Raw genomic sequence first — 21,018 nt, 5'->3', positions numbered from 1 at the left:
TGATTGAAATAGTGAAATGAGCAAAAAGCCTGTCACACAAGTGCTCAGCAAGCAGTGGCCAAAGTAAAAACAAATCTGACATTGCAATCATCAGTGGCCCTTTTCCCAGTTCTCCTCCCCATTCCCACACTTCTCCTCGATGAGAGAACCCCAGGGCAGGACTGGCGTAGAAGATGCTCTAGGAAGCTCATCCAAACTAGGCTGGTGGGGCCCGCAGTGAGTCCTCTGACTCAAAGGTACCCCACATTTCTGTCTCTTAAAAGCAGGTGGTTTTCCAATAGCTCAGAACCACTGCACCCAGAAAGTTCTTCCTTTGGATTAAGTTCTTTCCTCCAACTCTGGCTGAGTTGTGGCTTGTTTTTGTTTTGCCATTGCTCATTAGAGATGAACCACTGAGCTGACTTTAATGTCCTGCTAACAGTCCTGTGTGGCTGCATCAGCCATTGGAGAATGTTGTGCTGATAACAGCCCATAAAAAGGACAAAAACGAAAACCAGCTTGGCACTGCAGGCAGGAGGTGTGCACTCTGAGTGGACCTGGCAATCCACTGAAGTGCTCTGTGCCTCTGTTGTCTCATCTATAACATGGGGACATTAACCCTGTGGATGTGTTGACAGCCTCTCTGGCCAGGATGACCTAGACCTTCCTGGCCCCATAATGTTTGGGGTGACCTGAGGCCCAAGGCCATCAGTTCCTGGGAAGTGGGGTCACACCTTTTATTAAACGGCAGCTAACTCCAGCCTCCTCTTTTCCTGATGAAACCATCCCATCCCCTCAATGAACACTTGAGCCAGCCTCCAAAAGTCATCTGTAACTTTAATGGCTGAACAAACACGTGGTTTCCGTGACCCCCCAGGCCTGGAAGCTGGAGGGGCCTGGAGCCTGGCCACCAGGGAGGGACAACCTAATGGGGTTGCAAGTGGTTTGGAAACCATGTAGTCAGATTTCCAGGATGGAGATCGGATTCTCCACGTAGTGATTCATCAAGAGAAAAGGGTTAACACCTCAATCTTTACACATCTATCAGCAGGCGGCTGGTTTCAGTCAAGTAATCAACGGATCACCCATCGCAAGGGACTCCTTCCGGGTGTCCTGCCTCCCGCCCCTACCCGCCACCTCCCCCTCAGCCCCCAGAGGCCCGGGCCACAGGGGGATTCTGGTGGGCCGCTGGGCTTATTTCCTGCGAGCTGGCCTGGAAAGTGACCTCTGAGGTGGAGCAACACGTGAGACCAGAACCCCCACGCCAGAGAACACTGGAGAGCAGGCCTAAGACTCTGCCTGACTTTGGGGCAAAGGAAGGGAGTGGGAGAGCACGCCGTGGCCAGGCGAACCTGGGGCTGGGTCCACACACACACACACAACTAATGACTACCGGCCTAAGACGGGAAAAACAGAGAAACTGAACAGGGAACGGGCCCCAAGGGGCTCTGGTCCCAGTCCTTGCAGTGCGTCTGTCCATCACGCCCGCAGGACGCGGTGCAGAGACATAACCAGAGTTAGGAGGGCCGCTGCACTCCATACTCGAGAGTGAACTCTTCGGCCCTCTGGTTGAACAGCTCCGGGTTCTGGGTTAGCAGGTTGGCAAGCTCCAGGCGCACGGGCTCCTCCAGCTCTGGTCTATTCACCAGCATGTTGAGGGTCTCCAAGACTGGGGAGAGAGGCCAGGTCAGGACATCAGGATGGAGAGAAAACTCCTGGGGAAGGGGGCGATGGCTGCCTAACCCCACGCCCCCCCCCCGAAACTTCATGCCCACTCCCTTGGGGAATCCCCAAGGAGATTCCTCCCCTGAGGATGAATCTACAACCGAATCAAATGACCCTCAAATCAGATTCCTGGTTAATGATGCCAAAAGCCCCGACTGGTTCTATCGGTGGTTTTCAAATTATGCTCCACAGTGAAATATGTGGGGTGTCTGGGTCCTGCTCCTTTTTCAACAAGAACCACTCCATTTTCCTCCACTGGACGTTAGGATTCCAAAGAAACTTTTATTTGGGAAAATGAGTTCTGAGGTTAAAGACTAGAGACAGCCCAGCTGGTTAGCCTGGTTGGTTAAAGTATCCTCCCAATACTCAGGGGCTGTGAGTTCGATCAGGGCACATACAGGAACAGATTGATATTCCTGTCTCTCCCTCTCTCTCCCTTCTTCTCTCTAAAATCAATCAGTAAAAAAATCTTTAAATAAAATAAAAAAGACTGGCAGCCACTACTGGCCGGCGGACCCTAAGCTCTCACAGAGATCTGGGAGACGGGAAGGCAGGGCCCGGCACCCTAGGCGTGCACACCCACACAAACGTGCCGTTCTGAGGCGAGAGTGCTTCACAGACCCCTTGAAGGTCATCCGAGGAGCACCCCCCCACCCCGCTGCCAGGGTTAAGAACTCCTGAGCTGGACCAGAGGCAGGATAGATCGCACATTGACATGAGCCATTACCCACATGTGGTTATCTAAATTTAAATTAGTTAAAATAAACTATAATTAGAAATTGAGTTTCAGTCTCACTGGCCACCTTTCCAAGTGCTCAAGGGCCACATGTGGCTCGTGACTATGGGATGGACAGTGCAGCCGCACGGTTTTCCCATCACAGCAGAAAGTCCTGCTGGACGGCCCCGCTGTAGTCCACCCAGCCGGCTTCGCACCCCGGCACTTCCGCGGCAACTGTGTGACCTTGGACACCCGTGTCATCTCTCCACACCTCAGTGCGCTCGTCTATGAAATGGGGCTAATGGCAGCACTCTCTCGTGGAGCTGCCCAGGGGATTAAATAAAGTTGATGCGTGAGGCTCTTAGCACAGTGCCGAAAGTGCTTAATTCAGAGATAAGCACTATCAGGACGGGGCCAGTCCCTCTAGCGTCATTTAGGGCACTGAGCCCTGGAAAGGAGCAGAGACCTCACCAAGGGCCACAGGTCTTATCCCAAGCCCTCCCCCCAGAGCCCAGCTGCTTCTCTCTACTGGGACCCACGGCATCCTCAGTGTCTGTTGGGCAGATAAAATGTATTATGCTCACTTTGTTAAAGAGGCCATCGCCCAGGTGATATTAATGTGTGTTGGAGATCGTTGTAACCTGGGGCTTGGTTTTGGGATTAAGCCTGTCCCACCCTTTTTGGTGTGAGGTGGTACAATCCTATCATGCCTCAGAGAAGTGACTTTGTATTAGAGACTTCCCTGTTATGTATATTGGATTAAGGGTTTGGATTTCTACACTATAAAATGGGGATGGAACGAGAGTTTGGGCTCTTGGTTCCTGAGGTTAGCATGAGAGAGCGGAGAGAGTAGAGCCAGCAGCTAAAGGAGGCCACGTGGAGGAGGCCAGGAGAAGCAGCCAAGATGGCGGAGTGCTGAGTGAGATGCCAGTTTGTGTAGAGTTTGTATCTGGGATAAGGAAGGAGATGGGGAACTGAGGAGAATAAGGTTGGTGAGCTAGAAACCTTTGATTCTAGGAAACTCGGATAAGTCAGTGGCTTTGTGAGCACTGAGTGTGACTGGGTTTTGGAGCCCAGTGTGTATTTTTACTTGCCCGCCGGGTGCAAGGTAGGATTAAAGGCTATGGCCCACCAGTTTTTGGCTCCATGGTTTCTTTACCGACTGTCCGAATCCAATGCGAACCTGCATAGGCCAGAAGGCTGCTTTGATAGTGGCCTTGGCCTTGGCTCCTGGCTTTACAGTGTCACACCTGCCCAGGTACGAGAACAGAGGCTGGGGCAGGTATCTCAGGACGCATCCCTTCTATCTGACGACAGACCCACAGTTTTTACCTCTTCTCTCTCGGGCTTTTCTAACTCAGAATCTGCCCCTCCCTCTCCCTGCACGCCCAGCCCGGCCCGGCCCGGCCCACCTTGGTAGGCCTTGGTGTAAGGCTTCCAGTTCTCCTTGCTGATGATGGGTAGGCACACCTGGCCGTCACTGTCCACGCTGGGGTGGTAGATCTTGGTTGTGAATGTCACCGTGGGGGGCCTCAACGGGTAATCCTTGGGGAAGTCAATGCGCAGGTCGAAGGCCCTGAGGTTGTAGGGCGGCCTCTCCTGTGGAAGAGGAGGGGTCGAGCTCTGTGCCAGGGCTGCTCTGAAAAGATCCTTCTCCTCCTCGGGCCTTGGTGCGGTTTCCCCCTTCCCAGCGCCCCACCCCCAGGCCCCAAGGCATCCTCTACCCCTCTGCTAAAGAGAATCATGAACAGCGACAGGTGGCACCTGCAGTCATTGGGCAGCTGAGCCATGAACTAGTGGAAGAGTGGCCAAAGGTGAACAAAAGAATACTGGCCTGCAAGTGGGGGTCATAAAAGTCGGACCCCGGCTTTTGCTGTGTGACCTGGGCCAGTGCCTCCCATCTCGAGGCCTCAGTTTCCTCGTTTGAAAAATAGGTCAAGTTTGACCAGATGAGCTCTAAGGACCGCCTCAGCTTTCTTTTATTTTCTGTATTGATAATTAACTCCCCCCGCCCCGGTTTTACAGAGAAATAATTGACAGACATCACTGTATATGCTTAAGGCATACAGCATCACGGCTTAACTTACGTGATAGATACGTGAATTCCAAACTGCCCTCTTGATGTTCCGCTTATCTGTCAGACCTCACCCTTACTGGACTATCACTCCTGAGACAGAGGAATTCCAGAAAGCTGATCAACCTGCCCCAAGAAGGAGCATTCCAGAAAGCTGAAATCCTAAAACCCTAAAAGGGAACATACCAGAACTTTTGCCTCAGTATCCCCTCCGGCTCTCCCAAACACTATACAACTCGCCCCTAGTCTGTAACTGGCGCTCTTCTCCCCGGGAGAAGTACCTGGCAGGGTTCCTTTCTTCTTTTCAATAAAGCCTGTTACTCTGGTCTTTCGGACTCCCATGGATTCCAACATTTGGTGCCAAAACCCGGGACAGGGTACTAACTGCCTGGATGATCCCTCTTTGTCGTCCAAACTTACAATCAGGGAAGCAATGGGCAGCGGCAGCTCGTCCTGGGTTTACTCCCTGATTCTGTTTGGACGTGGAATTGTAGGGTGATTGGCAGGCAGTCTAACCCTGTCCTGAACCCCTGCTGGACCAAAAGGTAAGGAGTTTCTCCCTTCCCCTTCCCCAGTTGGCCTCTAAATTTCTCTCTAAAAACACCCCTTCCTGGTTGGACAGTTTTGACTTTGGACCCCATATCTACGGGTGGTCTGCCTCTACTCCTTTATGGACTTCTACGAAAGTCTAGGCGCGCCTAGCCAGACCACTCTCCTACGTCCTGGGATCTCAGCCTTGGGGTAACGACCTCTTGTCTGAGACTCTCTTTCTATGGAGATTTTCTCGGCCCTGGCCGGTTGGCTCAGCGGTAGAGCGTCGGCCTAGCGTGCGGAGGACCCGGGTTCAATTCCCGGCCAGGGCACACAGGAGAAGCGCCCATTTGCTTCTCCACCCCTCCGCCGCGCTTTCCTCTCTGTCTCTCTCTTCCCCTCCCGCAGCCAAGGCTCCATTGGAGCAAAGATGGCCCGGGCGCTGGGGATGGCTCTGTGGCCTCTGCCTCAGGCGCTAGAGTGGCTCTGGTCGCAACATGGCGACGCCCAGGATGGGCAGAGCATCGTCCCCTGGTGGGCAGAGCGTCACCCCCTGGTGGGCGTGCCGGGTGGATCCCGGTCGGGCGCATGCGGGAGTCTGTCTGACTGTCTCTCCCTGTTTCCAGCTTCAGAAAAATGAAAGAAAAAAAAAAAAAAAAGAGATTTTCTCCTCTCGGAACTGTGACTGAAGGCGGGGACGCCCCCTTCTCTCACCAGTCTCCTCTACTGTGGGCTCCTGTCAGTCCAAACCATCCAGCCAGGCTCCCCTCGGAACATGGGCTCCTCCCGATCTCAGGCCTCAGAGACTACTCCTCTACTCCTTCGGGACTCCTCTACTCTCTGAGGTTCACAGTTTGGGAGGTTTCTACTCCGAGTGGCTAGCTTCTACAGACTTCCACAAAAGTCTAAGCGCCTAGCCAGATTGCTTTACAATATCCTAAGAGATCTTGACAATTTCTGCCACCGGACAGGGAAGGCACCAGAGATTCCTTACATGCAACTTTTCTTCTCCCTTCTCTCCTGTCCTTAATTTCTGTGCCTTCTGTTCTACACGCAGGCCGTTTTGGCCAAAGAAACCTCACCTAAAACCTCCGCCCCTAATCCTTCCTTCTCTGTGGACTCCTAACTCTCTCCCTCCTGCCTGACCCCCAAAGGCACCCCTCTCTAGGGACCCCTCTGGTCCGTGTGCAAATCTTTTCCACTCGAGTCTCTTCCCTCCAAGAGCCCCCTCCCTTCTCCACTGTGTTCTTCATCCCCTCCCCCCTCCTTAGAAGCTGTGGCTCCAGCTGTGATGCCTGTCTCTTCTCTGACCCCTCCTCCCTCCTTACAAACTGCAGTTCTGTCTGTCTCTTCTCCAACCCCCCCTCCCTCCTTACAAACTGTGACTGTGCCTCTTTCCTCCTCACCCCCTCCCCTCTCCTCAGAGCTCTAAGTCTTTTTTGACTCCTCTGACCACGTGGCGCTTTAATCTCCTCCTCCTCCTCTTGCAGATTCTGACCCTCCTGCTTTTCCATCCAGCTGCTCAAACTGTCCATCCGTCTGCTTTCTCTCTTCTTCCCCTCTATGCTGGCAACTCCCTGCCATCTCAAAAACTGAAAAAAAAACAAAAAACAGAATTGTATATTAAGTTATGTGAGTAAGTAATCCGTCTTGTCTGTTTGTCAGAAAATATCTCTAGTATAAATTTGAATTGAAACAAGTAAAGCACGCTCATTTAAATTCCTTAATTCATAATGTGTATTTGAAGTCTTTGTTTAATGTGTAACTGTGTCTGTTTCTAAGGCCTTAAACCAATAATTGCCCACCTCTTAAATCAAGGCTTACTCATCCCCATGGACTCTCCCTGCAATACCCCCATCCTTCCTGTTCGAAAACCTTCAGGGGCTTATCGCCTCGTACAAGACTTACACCTAATCAATGAGGCAACAGTTCCCCTCCATCCAGTAATCCCTAATTTCTACAGGTTACTGTCACACATTCCCTCAAACACCACTCACTTCATAGTCCTAGACTTCAATGCCTTTTTTTTTTTTTTTTTTTTCATTTTTCCGAAGCTGGAAACGGGGAGGCAGTTAGACAGACTCCCGCATGCGCCCGACCGGGATCCACCCGGCATGCCCACCAGGGGGCGATGTTCTTCCCCTCTGGGGCATCGCTCTGTTGCGTCCAGAGCCACTCCAGCGCCTGAGGCAGAGGCCACAGAGCCATCCCCAGCACCCGGGCCATCTTTGCTCCAATGGAGCCTCGCTGTGGGAGGGGAAGAGAGAGACAGAAAGGAAGGAGAGGGGGAGGGGTGGAAAAGCAAATGGGCGCCTCTCCTGTGTGCCCTGGCCGGGAATTGAACCCGGGACTCCAGCATGCCAGGCCGACGCTCTACCGCTGAGCCAACCGGCCAGGGCCAAGAATGCCTTCTTTACCATTCCTCTACACCCTAACTCTTACTTTCTGTTTGCATTCACCAGAACTGACCCAGACACTAATACAGCCCAGCAGCTTACACGGACTGTCTTACCCCAGGGGATCAAAAACAGCCCATACCTGTTTCGGCAGGCACTAGCTCAGGATTTAGTAGTATGCAATCTCAAAACTAGTAACCTACTCCTCTGTAGCCCCTCCCTGCCTGCCTCAAGGAGACACACCGCCACCCTTCTTAACTCCCTCGCTGTGAAGTGATATCTTGTCTTCTCTGCTAAGGCTCAACTTCATTCTCAGTCCGTAGTCTATCTAGGCATCGCCTTAACCCCCACCTCCTGAAGTCTCACCCTAAATCAAACTCAGACCCTCCGCAGTCTCTAACCACCTACCAACACAAACCAAATCCTTTCTCTCCTCAGTCTAATAGGCTTTTTTAAACACTAGATTCCCAATTTTGCTCTTAGTCAAGCCCCTCAGTGAGATCTTCTGAGCATGGCTTTTAAGGTCTATAATGGCCAAGGAAGTAACAAAAAAGGCAAATAGGCCCTTTCAAAAGAAGTCAGGAAATACCAGCTTTCGGCATATGCTCTTTTAAAGGCTCCAGCGCCCTAAAGGGCTTCATAGAATTTGATCAGGGCCCTACTTCAAGAGTAGAAAGAAAGGTCACTGAATTAAAGCCTGCCAGGCTTCCTGGCCTCATCAGTTTACATGTCTGTGCTGTGGAAAGAGGGACACAAGAAGGTAAGCTGCCCCCTGCTCCATGGAGGGAGGATTCAGTCTCTTCTAGCCCTGCTCCAACTACCTGTGACCTGACCTTTCCCAGCATGCTGGGAATTGCCACTGAAAGCCCAAGAACATCGTTCATGAGCCTAAGGTATTTCTTCCAAGTAGCAGATAAACTGATCTCATTTCTTGTAAACACAAGGGTCATCTACTATGCCTCGCTTGAATATTTAAGTTTTATTTTATCCCTCAAAGATCTCTACTGTGGGTATTGACACTCTGATTTTGTTACTTTATTTAATGTATAGTATCTCCTTTATTCCTCTTATCTCAATGCCCCATGCCTATTGTAGGTTGGGACCTGCTGCTAATTCCAGCTAGAAGCAGTGGTCACTAGGACTTAAACTCTAACTGCAAAGTGTAGAAATGTAACCACCCTTTCCCTAAGTACTTGCAGGATTTATAGGTTACTCAGCAAACTGTTCAAAGACTGTCCAAGAGGCACTTCCAGCAGTACATCACCCAAGGACTTTCACGTGGACAGGTCCACACACCATGATCCTGACAACTCCCACTGCTGCTAAGGGCAACTTTTTCCTCCACCCTGACCATCTGGAGCTCAGAAACAGAGAAACAAAACTGACTCCTTGTCCTTCTATTCTCTATTCACCTCTCATCCTGTATCAACCAATCAGGGGCTTTCTACTCGTGTGGGACCAACACCTATATGTGTCTCCTAATTGGACAAAAACCTGTACCCTAATATATCTCACCCCAAATGTCAACCTGATCCCACCTCATGAGCCTTTTCCAGTTTCTAGTACACTATCCGTCAATCTAAGGACCAAACGAGCTGTACAGGTAATCCCTCTCCTTGTTGCTTCAAGAATTTCTATAAAAGTAGGTCTAGGGACAGGGGGACTGGCCACTTCCCTGTCTTATTCCTCCTCTCTCCCTCTCTCTCCCTCCCTCTCTATCTCTCTCTCTCTCTCTGAAGCCCAGCGAATTCGTATACATGGAACCAGTGGTTTCACACAAACTGGGTGTCTTGACTATTGCCTTTCATTGGTCCACTCATTCTCCTATTTATTTTTCTAACTTTTAAACCCTGACTCTTACATTTGTTCACTAGTTTCTAACAGAACCACATGCAGACCTTTGCCAATCAGAAAATTGGAAAAATCTACCTAATCCTACACACCAACCTTGAAACCTGCCCTCGTGAAACAGAAAAATCTGAAACCCTGTATCAGCAAACCTCCTAAATCCTGTCTTTCAACCCCTACAGGTCCCCTAACCCTAAAGCTCTCCCGTAACCCTGAAGAACTAGGAGCATGAATAGCATTCATCTCTTAACGCTTCTCAGTCTTTTTCCCTTCACATAGTAAAAGGACAAGATTACTGGGTCTTCTTGGCCGAAGAAGAGCCTACAAACGGACATGAAACATTTCTTTTAGCTCAAGCTAACTGCTCTCTCCAGGGCTGCCAGGAAAAAATATCTCTAACTTTACCATGGAAGAACTTTCACCCCCGCTATACAACCCTCCTTATCTCTGCATTCCTGATCTCCAAATACTTGCCTCTTTCTTTATCAAGTTCCTACAGGCTCAGATGAGAGAAATCTCTAGGATTACCTACAATCAAATGCTCCTACACTCCTATTCCCCAATACCCCAAGGAGAACTTCACGAGGGAAATATCAAATAAGTAGGGATGACAGCAGGAAGCAGCCGCCCCTCAGCCCAAGAAGTTCCCTCCTGAATGTTCTCCAAACCCCCTTCCTTTTAAACCACACATATTCAGTCCTTCTAAAAACTTACACCAACAGGTTCCCTGTCTCTAAAATCTCCACATGTCCTCCCATTCGAGAGGAACCAGACCAGTACGTTTCATGAGGCTCATCCAGGAGATCATGTATCACCATGTCACTCTGTCCACTTGGCACTTGCAGCAAGCAATTCACAATTATTACCTCGCAAAATTCTTTTACTTCCTCACTCAGGTTTTCGAGGACATTGCCTGGTTCAAACCTTACAGCATGAAAATTGACAACCTCCTTAACTGGATGAGGGACTTGGCATGGCAAGGTTCTTTTCTTGAGTTCTCTACAGAAGAAGCAATAACTTTCCAATTTTTTCTCCTCTTTCTCCTCGTCACCCCTCACCGTATATTATAAAATTAATAACTGCCTTTTTCTTTTTATATGTAACCACAGAGTTGAGAAATGATAGATACGTGAATTCCAAACTGCCCTCTTAATGTTCCGCTTATCTGTCAGACCTCACCCTTACTGGACTGTTGCCCCTGAGACAGAGGAATTCTAGAAAGCTGATCAACCTGCCCCAAGAAGGAACATTCCAGAAAGCTGAAATCCTAAAACTGTAAAAGGGAACAGCCAGAACTTTTGCCTCAGTATCCCCTCAGACTCTCCCAAACGCTATATAATTCGCCCCTAGTGTGTAACCAGTGCTCCTTTCTTCCTTTCAATAAAGCCTGTTACTCTGGTCTTTCGGACTCCCATGGATTCCAACATTAAGTATTTCGTGAAATAATTAGCATAATAGGTCCAGCTAACACCTATCTTCTCATGTAGATACAATAAAAAGAAAAGAAGAAAAGAAAAAGAAATTCTCTTTGTGATGCGAACTCTTAGGACCTATTCCTTTTTTTTCTTATGTGAGAAGCAGGGAGGCAGAGACAGACTCCCGCATAAGCCTGAACCGGGATCACCCGGCAATGTTGGAGACTGCAAGCTGACAGGGTCCTTGCAGTTTAGATTTTTGGGGTACTGAGTTGTGGGAGACTGGCAGTAAGCTGACAGTCTGCCCAACCCCCCACCTCCCTTGCTTGCTTAAGTTGCTAAAGGCTGTTTTTTCCCACACCTCTATGTTAGCTGTGATGCTAGAATGTTTCTACTGTCCCATCCCCACTTGTTTAAGTTACTAGAGGCAATTTACATGTCCTTCCTCTCACCCTTTGTTTGTTCTGCTGTTGGTTAATTTCAGTTATGCACTGGGGGGGATTCTTGTTTATGCCTCATATGTGTGACTTTGTATCGGAGACTTCCTTATTTGCATATGGCTCTGCACTATATAACAAAGCAGACCCGGGCTCTGCTTTTGCTCTTGCAAGCCAAAGGCATTGTAGAGACCTCACAATCCCATCCTTTTTCTGAGTTTATTTCTTCATTCTGTACCGTTCTCACTCAGGACCTGGTCAATTACTAGCTGTGCTGGTCCTTGGCATGGCAAGCCCCCATGGGGCAATACTCTGCCCATCTGGGGCCCATTGCTCCACTGTTAGGCAACCAAGCTATTTTAGCACCTGAGGTGAGGCCATGGAGCCATCCTCAGTGCCCAGGGCCAATTTCCTTCAACCAAGACATGGCTACGGGAGGAAAAGAGAGAGAGACAGAGAAAGAGAAGGGAGAGGGGGAGGAGTGGAAAAGCAGATAGTCGCTTCTGTGTGCCCTGACTGGGAATAGAATTCAGGATATCCACATGCCAGGCTGACACTACTACTGAGCCAACTAGCTGGGGCTATGTGAAACCAGTATCCACGATCACCATCACAGCCACCTGGCCCATGCAGGTTCGCATTAGATTCAGAGAGTCGGTAAAGAAACAATGGAGCCAAAAGCTGATGGGCCATCATCTTTAATCCTAGCTTGCACCCGGCAGGCAAGTAAAAACACACACTGGGCTCCAAAACCCACTCACATTCAGTGCTCACAAAGCTACTGACTTATTCGAGTTTCCTAGAATCAAAGGTGTTTCTAGCTCACCAGACTTATTCACCTCTGTTCCCCATCTCCTTCCTTCTCCCTGCACAAACTCTGCACAAACTGGCTTCTCACTCAGCACTCCTCCATCTTGGCTGCTTCTCCTGGCCACATGGCCTCTTTCTGCTCTCTCTTCTAATGTTAATCTCAGGAACCAAGAGCGCAAGCTCCCATTCTGCCCCCATTTTATAGTGTAGAAATCAAAATCTCTAAATCCAATATACAAAATAGGAAAGTCTCTAATACAAACTCACTTATCTGGGGCATGATGGGATTGTACCACTCCACATCAAAAAGGGTGGGAAAGGCTTAGTCCTAAAACCAAGCCCCAGGCTACAAGGATCCTGCCCCCAACACACATTAATATCACCTGGGCCACGGGCTTCCATGTGGGCAGCCATCTTTAACAAAGTGAGCATAATATATTTTACTTGCCCAACAGGCTAGGATCCACTCTCTTAACAACTTTGCTATATATTACACAGCTGTACAGTCATCATGTATGTACATGACCTTCCTAATAATTATTCATCTTGTAACTGGAAGTTTGTACCTTTTGACCACCTTCCTTCATCTCCCCCTCCCTCTACCTTCTGCCTCTGGCAACCAACCACAAATCCGATCTCTTTTTCTGGGAGTTTGGGGATTGTTTGTTTGTTTTTAGGCTCCTCATATAAGTGAGATCATACAGTATCTATCTTTATCCATCTGCCTTCAAGGTCCACCCATGTTGTTGCAAACAGTTATCTCAGTTTTAAGCCATTCTGAGAATTATGGGAGAGGAGGGGGCCACACATCCTGTGGGAGCTGTTAGCAAACACAGGACACCATCACGGGGCGGGGGAGGGTGTGGTAATGGAAATCGTGAGAACTCGGTGAATGGGGATGTAATATAGGGCAGCCACTGAGGGAAACAGTATGGTGGTTCCTCAAAAAATTAAAACAGAATAACCATATGATCCAGTGATTCCACTTCTGGGTTGATACTCAAAAGAACTGAAAGCAAGAACTGGGTACGAATCAGAGCAACGTGATTCACAACAGCACACAGTTGAAACAACCCAAATGTCTGTCTACGAATGAATGCATAAGCGAAGTGTGGCATGTACATACAATGGATATTTATTCAGCTTGAAAAAGGAAGGAAGTTCTGACACATGCCACACCTTGGAGGAAGTCTGAAGTCTTTACGCTAAGTGAAGTAAGCTAGACCAAAAAAGAACAAATTTTGAATGATTCCACTCCTGTGAGGAACCTAGAACAAATTCATAGATATAAATTAGGAAATTAGTTACCAGGGACTGGAGGGAAGGAGAACGGGGAACCAGTGTCTCACAGGTACAGGGTTCGGGGAAGGTGAAAAAGTTCTGGAGGTGGCTGGTGGTGACGGTTGCACAACAATGCGACTGTACTTACTGCCACTGAACTGAAAACACAACACTGGTTAAGATGGTAAATATGGTTCTGTGTATTTTACCATGATTTAAAATAAACGGATCAAAAGCGCAGGGGCTGGAGTGACCAAGGGATGGAGGGCGCTGGGACCCAGGAGGAAACCCTCCTGAGCCTGAGCAGCCTGAAGACTTGACTGCACACCGACTCAGCGCTGCCCTGGGCTCAGGGCCTGACACACGTGAGCCACGGAGCAGCGTGTAGGGTTTGCAGGGACTTCGGAGCCACGCTGCCTGGGTGTGAATCTTGGCTCTGCTACTCACTAGCTACTCACACCGTGACCTTAGGTAAGTACCTTAACCTTTCTGTGCTTCCATTTGGGGATAATACTACACTTCTCCACAGGGCTTATGTGAGGATTAAATGAGTTCATTTATGCTAAGGGCGTAGAACAGGGCCTAGCACGATGTATATACATCAGCTATTATGTAAGTATCATGAAAACTCATCACTATCAGCATCTCCACTTCAAGATGTGGAAACACACTACTTAATTGTTCCCTTTAATTGTGCACTCATTAGTTGCTTCTCATATGTGCCCTGTCCAGGGATCAAACCTGTGACCTTGGCACAATGGAGATGATGCTCTATCCACTGAACCACCCACCCAGGGCCAAAAAATATTTTTTAAGAATATGATTGTCTAACCACTATGCTGTGCACCTGAATGTAATACAAAATAATACCGAAGGTAAACTACAATTGAAAAAAAATTTTTAAATAAATAAATTTAGCTGCAAAAAAAAAAGATCTTTCTCTTTTTCATGTTGTTTGTCTGCTAAAGCTTCTGTGGTAGGTTTGGTGGTTACTAGTTTGAGGACAGGGTCTCCTACTAAGTCCGAAAGTCTTCTAGCTTCTGCATCAACCTCAGAAGCAATCAATCCAGAGAGAGACCCTCGACAAATGAGAGAGGCAGTAACAAAAGGACTTGACGGCAGGGAAATTCTGGCCCGGTCCAAACCATCCCCGGCCAGGCCCCTGGCCTACGTCACCCCAACCCGAGGCCGTGATCCCAGGGACACTCACGGGCAGGAGGAGGGCATGCCACACCAGGACGTTGGCGTCATCGCTGGACAGGTTCCGCAGGTACCGGGGGAGCTCCTTCTGAAGGTCCTCCAGCTCCTACGGGGCACAGCAGGGGCCAGTCAGCCTAGTCACTCTCCTGCCACCACCCCTGTCCCAGCACAAGTTGTCCTAAGTCCCAAATAGGAGAGACGTCGGCAAAGTCAGAGCCCCCAGGGTTTGAGCACTTAGTAGGCGTCAGGCTGGTGCTAACTGCCCCAGGGACTTGTCTGGTGTTGGCCTCACACAGCTCTGCGGGTGCCTGGTGAAGGGAAGATGCAGGTCACTGCTTCCACATGAGACAACTTGGGAGTCAACTCTCTTAGGAGCCTTTTCTCCTGAAATCAATGCACTGAACCTCCAAGCTCAGGTCCTTTTCCTGGAGAGTCACAAGGTCCTAATACCCTCCTTCCTATCCTTCACAGCATCCACTGAGTGGCCAGCGTGACACTGTGTCCCGACAGTGCTCATGGCAGGGTAATGACTCAGACCACAGCGAAGCAGAAGTCTACACACCAAGCAGAGAAAGAAGGGGACAGGTGTGAGCCGTGGAGCAGCGTGAGCACCTTCCTGGAAATGTGGCCCAATCACCTGGACATTGTTGAATTCTCCCAACAGCCCTTTCCTGAGCATCCTCTATTGATGCCCGACTAAGCCAGGGCCCTGTCCTTCACTGGAGCAACGGAGGAACCAGCAGTCTGATTATATGGCCAATGTGTGTAGACATAATGGGGAAGGAGAGGTGGGGACAGCAGGAAGACTTTGCAGAAAGTGACACTGAGCTGGGCCACATGGAATAAAAGGAACCCACCCTGCAGAGAAGGGGAGAGGCACCAAGGCAGACGGCCCAGTCAGAGCAAATGTGTACAGTGTGTCTCACGCAAGGTAATAGTTACTACAGGAAAAGGGTTACATGGTCAAGTGCATTGGGAATCACCAGGCTAAACAGGTATCTCTACGGCAGGACTTCCCAAGTCTTTCATATACTATTGTGTGTCATGTATCTCCAAGATCTGAGCCCACGGCATGCAGTACTTCTCAAACGTATCTGACCAAGGAGCCCTCTTCCTTTTGGGGTCCATCCTGTGGGGCAACAGACCTTTTCTGGAGGGTACTTTAAAAGATTTAAAAATGTTCAAGGGCAGGTCATATCCTCTGGAACACAGAATGGGTATAAACCGCTGGTTCTCTACTGAGGGTGATGTCACCCACCCTGGGACCACGGCACTGTCTACCCCGTTTTGGGTTGTCACAAATGGTCATGTGCTACAGGCATATAGTAGATAGATGCCAGGGATGCTCATAAACATCCTACGAAAAAATTATCTGGGCCAAAACGTCAATGGCAACAAGTCTGAGAAACCCTGGTGTAAACCAAGGCAGAAAGAAAGCTTCCCACAGCCTGACCAGGCGGTGGCGCAGTGGATAGAGTGTCGGACTGGGATGCAGAGGACCCAGGTTCGAGACCCCGAGCTCGCCAGCATGAGTGCCGGCTCATCTGGTTTGAGCAAAGCTCACCAGCTTGGACCCAAGGTCGCTGGCTCGAGCAAGGGGTTACTCGGTCTGCTGAAGGCCCGCGGTCAAGGCATATACGAGAAAGCAATCAACGAATAACTAAGGTGTTGCAATGAAAAACTGATGATTGATGCTTCTCATCTCTCTCCGTTCCTGTCTGCCTGTCCCTCCCTATCCCTCTCCCTATCCCTCTCTCTGACTCTGTCTCTGTCTCTGTAAAAGAAAAGAAAACTTCCCACAACCTGCCTATGGATTGGGAAGGGGGTCCCTTAATACTGAACTTCATCTGCCTCCCAATATATAAACACACCTCTGTCCCTATTTCCTAGGTTTCAGCCCAGGCTCCATCTCTGTTCATGCCAACAAACCGCTTCTGCCAGAGTCTACGATCGTCATTCATCTTTTACCCCAAACTAGAAGCACCTGCTGCTCCAAGTCCTGGTTCCAACGTCCTCTGACTCTTCGGCAACAATGGAGGCCAAGGCTGAACAGAGAAGCTGTGGGATGGCCATATCCCCACTTACTACGGCCGCACACACTTGGACTTTATCTGTTATAGGTGAGTCCTGCCAAAACGTTCCTCAAGACTGAGAATGTGGAAACAACCAAGGACACACAGCTCTTTCCCCAGACCTGTTAGGAAATCACCCACTCAGAGGAACAGAAAACGAAAGTACAGACGCCACTGAAAGAACCTGCTGGTTGGAGCTCCAGCCGCCTGGACTCAAATCACAGCTCCCTCACTCCCTGTTAGGTGACCCTGACAACAGAGTGATTCTCAGCCTCAATTTCCTCATCTGTAAAATGGGGTATATGACTTAGCTCACAGGGTTGCTGTGAGAATTTGATGAAATGACTAATGGAAATTGCTAGCACTTAAATGTGCCAATGGGATAAATACCAAACACCGCTCCTAGCTCTTAGCTCTTTCCCACTTGGCTGGAAAGACCTCCTGCCCCATTTTGCTGCCAACCTCTACATTTTGGTTTCTGGGCTGTGTCTACTCCAGGTGCCCCCCACCCTGGATCTGGGACCATCTTCCTCTCTCAGAGGCTGAGGGTAGCAGGCACCCCATCACCCCCCTCCAGCCTGCCCCCCACCCGGCTCTGCACATTAGAAGGGCACTTCTGAGAGAGAGTCTGGCAGGTGTTAGATTCACTTCACCAGTATGGCTCTTCCTTCCCCATCTATCTCCTGGCTCCACCCCAGTCCTGAGAACACCCTGGGTCTTCCCACCTCCTGGGGAAAATCCTCTGCTCCCCTCATCCTTTCAGGCCTCATTTCAAGCGTTTCTCTGATTGGAAAAAAAAGCTGAGCAAAGGCAGGCTCTTTGCTCATCTCTGAACAGGAGCCAGCACATAGTAGGCATTCAACATTTGTAGAACAAGTCAATGCACGCCACCTTCTCCGGGATACTTTCCAGGTCCCCCTTGGCAGCATTTCCTCCCGAAAATACCCCGGGAACTTTGCTCCCGACTCCTACTCGGCACCCCTGACTTCTCGGGACTCTAGTAACGAAGGTACCAAATTAGCGGGGCGGGTCCTGGGTTGTTCCAAGGCAAGGACCTTACCCTGGCTCTATCTCCGTTCATACCACTCCCCACCCTACCTGGCTCCTGGACCTTTCAGCACCTGAGATGGAAGCAACTGATGTCATAAGTTTCTGGCAGGAGAAAAGAAACTGAAACAGGTGGGGGGAGGGAGCCGGCTCCTTCCCAGCTTCATTACAGCTCAGGGAGCCGGCGACATCTCCGCCGGATATAGTCCCCCGTCCCCTCAAAGGCTGCAGCTCTGGGCCCTCTCCAGACCCACTCTTCCTCTGGGAGGGGGCAGGGATAACGGGGTCAGCCAGCTTCAGAACCACAACAAACAAGTGTGCCCGGAGAGCTCCGGGAAGGGATGGAGAGAGAAGGGGCAGGGGAGGGCGAGGGGAGCCAAGAGAAAGGGGAATACACGCGGTTACCTTTGCCACCCGCTTGCTCGCCGTCATCTTGGGACCAACTGCGAGCTCCGCCGACTCCAGCGACAGTGTGTGGCGGCCGGCGGCCGGGTGCGCCCCGCCCCAGGGCCGACCCCACCCCCGGGAGCCCCGCCCGCGCTCCGCTCACCCGCGCGCACACGGAGGCCGTGGGTACCTGCTTCCCGCCCACTCAGCTGAAGGCGCGAGGCCGCCGAAGGCAGGAGACGACCGGGTCCAGCCCAGTGCCAAGACCCACGGGCTCCGGTCCCCGGAATTCGCGCTCTATGTCGCGGAAGCGGCGGGGTAAGGGAGCGCGCGGCGTGGCGGGACCCCGCTGTCCCGCTGGGGGGCGCCGTGCACCAAGCGGCGGGAGCTCGGGGGCGCGCGGCTAGGGTCCGCCCATCCGGGGTCCGGTTCCACTCCGCTGCCAGAGGCCGCGCTGGGGCTCGCCCGTCTCCCCGCCACCCCAAACACGCACGCCCCCCTAAGTCTTTACAGGATGCTCGCTCTGCAAACGCCGCTCCCGATCACTCCCTCGGTGGTCTCCACCCTCAGACGCAGCCCTGAGCGCCCCCAGCGAATTTCCAGAGCCCCACGGACAAGTCATTTCCGTCCTCTGGGCCCCGTGCCCCATATCCAAAAATGGGTGGCGGGGCCCATATCCAAAGATGGGTGGGGTACAGACGATATGCCCTCTAAAGGCCCCACCCCTCGCAGTTTGAGATCCTTCGTGCTGTCCAGCCTTGCGTGTCGCAACGGCGGGGTCGTTTCTCCCAGGTGGCGGCTTGTGAGGAGCACCGCAAGGCGACGCTGTTGGACCCAGTCTCTCCTGCTTTGGGTTCTTTATTAGATTTTATCTTTAGTAGGCGCCCGCTATGTGTGAATTCCGGAAACAGTGGTGAGGTCAGCCCCACGACGGACTTGATTTGACCATCTGTCCATTACAACGTGCAGGCCTAGTGTGTGCCTCCATACAGAACCAGAAGCGCAAGGGCAGAGACGCAGTTCCCCAGCCAGGAGCTGAGGCCGCAGTGGGAGGGCAGCCCCGGGGCTCGGAGCTCGGAGCAGTATCTAGGGAAGAATGTCCTAGTAATAAAGAGACTGCTTGAGAGGTCTGGACCCACACTTTCCCACCCCCACCGCTTTCAGTCCAGATAAGGAAGGAAAGCAGCATGTTTTGAACCCATAGTTTGAGTTTTTATCTAAGTGTCTCGGAACCGGATTCTCTGATCAGATGTGCGATGTATTTGCAGAACGATTAGATCTGTTTAATTCAATTCAATAAACTTTAAGCATCCTCTATATGCCAGAAATAATAGGACACTGTCCACAGCCCCCTAATCTAGGTAGAGATGAGAGAACGGAGGCATTTGACCCTACAGCTGGTCATCTCAGCTAACGTGCGTTTACTACAGAGTGTCAGGCACTGACTTGCAGGGGGCAGCGCGATGAGAAAGTGGGGCCCCTGCCCTTGAGAAGAGAAAGAATGCAGCCCCTGCATTTTTTAATACAGAGAGGTAGGTACAAGGATATAAGGAACCACCTGGTGCTGTGGGAACCTTGAGGAGGGTCCCTTGATGCAGCCTCAGAGAGCAGCAAGGTTTCCTGGAAAAAGATAAAAACCCATGTGCACTGCAAAGTGTGGTGAGTTAGCTCGAGGAAGAACGTGGGATGAGGGTGTTCCCAGAAGAGGGAACAGAATGAGCAAAGGTGCGGCTGGCAGTGCACGTGGAAACTGAAAGCAGTTCCATAGTGTGGAGCAAAGTCTGTCCAAAGTTCTGCGGCTCTCCTTCCTTCCTCTTCCAGAAACCCTACATCCCGAAGTGAATTGAAATCAAAGTCATAGATTTAGCCCAGCCTCCCCATCTGGGGATGGATCCTAATCACCCACACAGCTGGGAGGCCCACCAGCGTGGCCTTCTTGTCCTGACACAATGCAGACCTTCATGTGTCTGTCAGAGAGAGCCCCAAGGAGGCCTGGATTCTAGTTCCACACCTGCCCTCAGTGCAGCATGGCCTTACGTGGGCCATGGCACCTCCCACCTGCTTCCCAGGATGCTGTGAGGCTAAGGTGACAGAAGTGGAGGAACACTGAACATTTAACTCCCAGGTATAAATAATCAGGATTGAATCCCAGCTCGATTATTATTATCTGAGTAACCTTGGGCAAATTACTTAGCCTGTCTGTACCTCCACTTCCTCATCTGTAAAATGGGGCTAATAATAGTGATGTCAGGAATAATGAATTGATATTCAGACAATAAGTGATAGTTATAATCATAATATAATATTCACCTTCATGTGCCTGCAGCATGTCTGGAAGGATACAAGAGCCCTGGTGGTCCCAGGAGAGGGTAACTAGGTGACTGGGAATGGGATGAGTAGGGAAAATTTTCACTATAAACCCCATTTCCTTTAAAATTTTTGAACAATGTGAGTAAATTACATCTTCAAAAATGGATAACATTTAAATTTAACAATATTCTTTCTTTAAAACTGAAAGGTTTTGGCCCTGGCCGGTTGGCTCAGCGGTAGAGTGTCAGCCTGGCGTGCCGGGGACCCGGGTTCGATTCCCGGCCAGGGCACACAGGAGAAGCGCCCATTTGCTTCTCCACCACCCCCTCCTTCCTCTCTGTCTCTCTCTTCCCCTCCCGCAGCCAAAGCTCCATTGGAGCAAAGATGGCCCAGGCGCTGGGGATGGCTCCTTGGCCTCTGCCCCAGGCGCTAGAGTGGCTCTGGTCGAGGCAGAGCGACGCCCCCGGAGGGGCAGAGCATCGCCCCCTGGTGGGCAGAGCTTTGCCCCTGGTGGGCGTGCCGGGTGGATCCGGGTTGGGCAAATGCGGGAGTCCGTCTGACTGTCTCTCCCCGTTTCCAGCTTCAGAAAAATACAAAAAAACAACAACAACAAAAAAAACTGAAAGGTTTTTACATCAAATATTTTTATCCCTGGCTTCTCTGGAAAACTGAGGCTCTTGGCAACACCAGGCCCGCAATCCCCCGTGGCACTGGTTGTCCAGAGTGGAGTCTGGGCTGCTTCTCCGGAGCAGGAAAGCAAGTCCCCGTTCACGGCAGTCCTCACGTCC

At 50.7% G+C, this 21,018-nt stretch overlaps 1 protein-coding gene across 2 annotated transcripts; it reads right to left on the bottom strand.

Moving 5' to 3' along the window:
- Positions 1–426: 426 nt before the first annotated feature.
- UBE2L6 (ubiquitin conjugating enzyme E2 L6) lies at positions 427–18,425 on the bottom strand. 2 transcript variants are annotated; one of them, XR_010748519.1, is made up of 5 exons: positions 17,933–18,425; positions 14,425–14,520; positions 3,835–4,021; positions 537–1,648; positions 427–497 (listed from the first exon to the last, which is right to left on the bottom strand). XR_010748519.1 is itself a non-coding variant. In XM_066361534.1 (4 exons), the coding sequence occupies exons 1-4, from the start codon at positions 17,963–17,965 to the stop codon at positions 1,497–1,499; spliced, it is 462 nt and encodes a 153-aa protein (XP_066217631.1). In that variant the 5' UTR covers positions 17,966–18,420; the 3' UTR covers positions 803–1,496. The 2 variants fall into 2 exon arrangements, 1 of the variants encoding a protein (XP_066217631.1); XM_066361534.1 differs by lacking the exon at positions 427–497 and having other exon boundaries at positions 803–1,648; positions 17,939–18,420.
- Between the last annotated feature and the right edge of the window lie 2,593 nt (positions 18,426–21,018).

The sequence above is a fragment of the Saccopteryx leptura genome, chromosome 1 (genome assembly GCF_036850995.1).
Source record: "Saccopteryx leptura isolate mSacLep1 chromosome 1, mSacLep1_pri_phased_curated, whole genome shotgun sequence".
Lineage (NCBI taxonomy): Eukaryota > Metazoa > Chordata > Mammalia > Chiroptera > Emballonuridae > Saccopteryx > Saccopteryx leptura.
This window is presented reverse-complemented; position numbering and strand designations above follow the sequence as displayed.

Bases quoted from the DNA above. Each gene is read 5' to 3' on its own strand.
- UBE2L6 (XM_066361534.1), bottom strand. From the start codon at position 17,965: ATGACGGCGAGCAAGCGGGTGGCAAAG. The intron at 14,521-17,938 runs GTAACCGCGTGT...TGTGCCCCGTAG, and splicing joins CGAGCAAGCGGGTGGCAAAG to GAGCTGGAGGACCTTCAGAA. The intron at 1,649-3,834 runs GTGGGCCGGGCC...CTCTCTCCCCAG, and splicing joins TTACACCAAGGCCTACCAAG to TCTTGGAGACCCTCAACATG.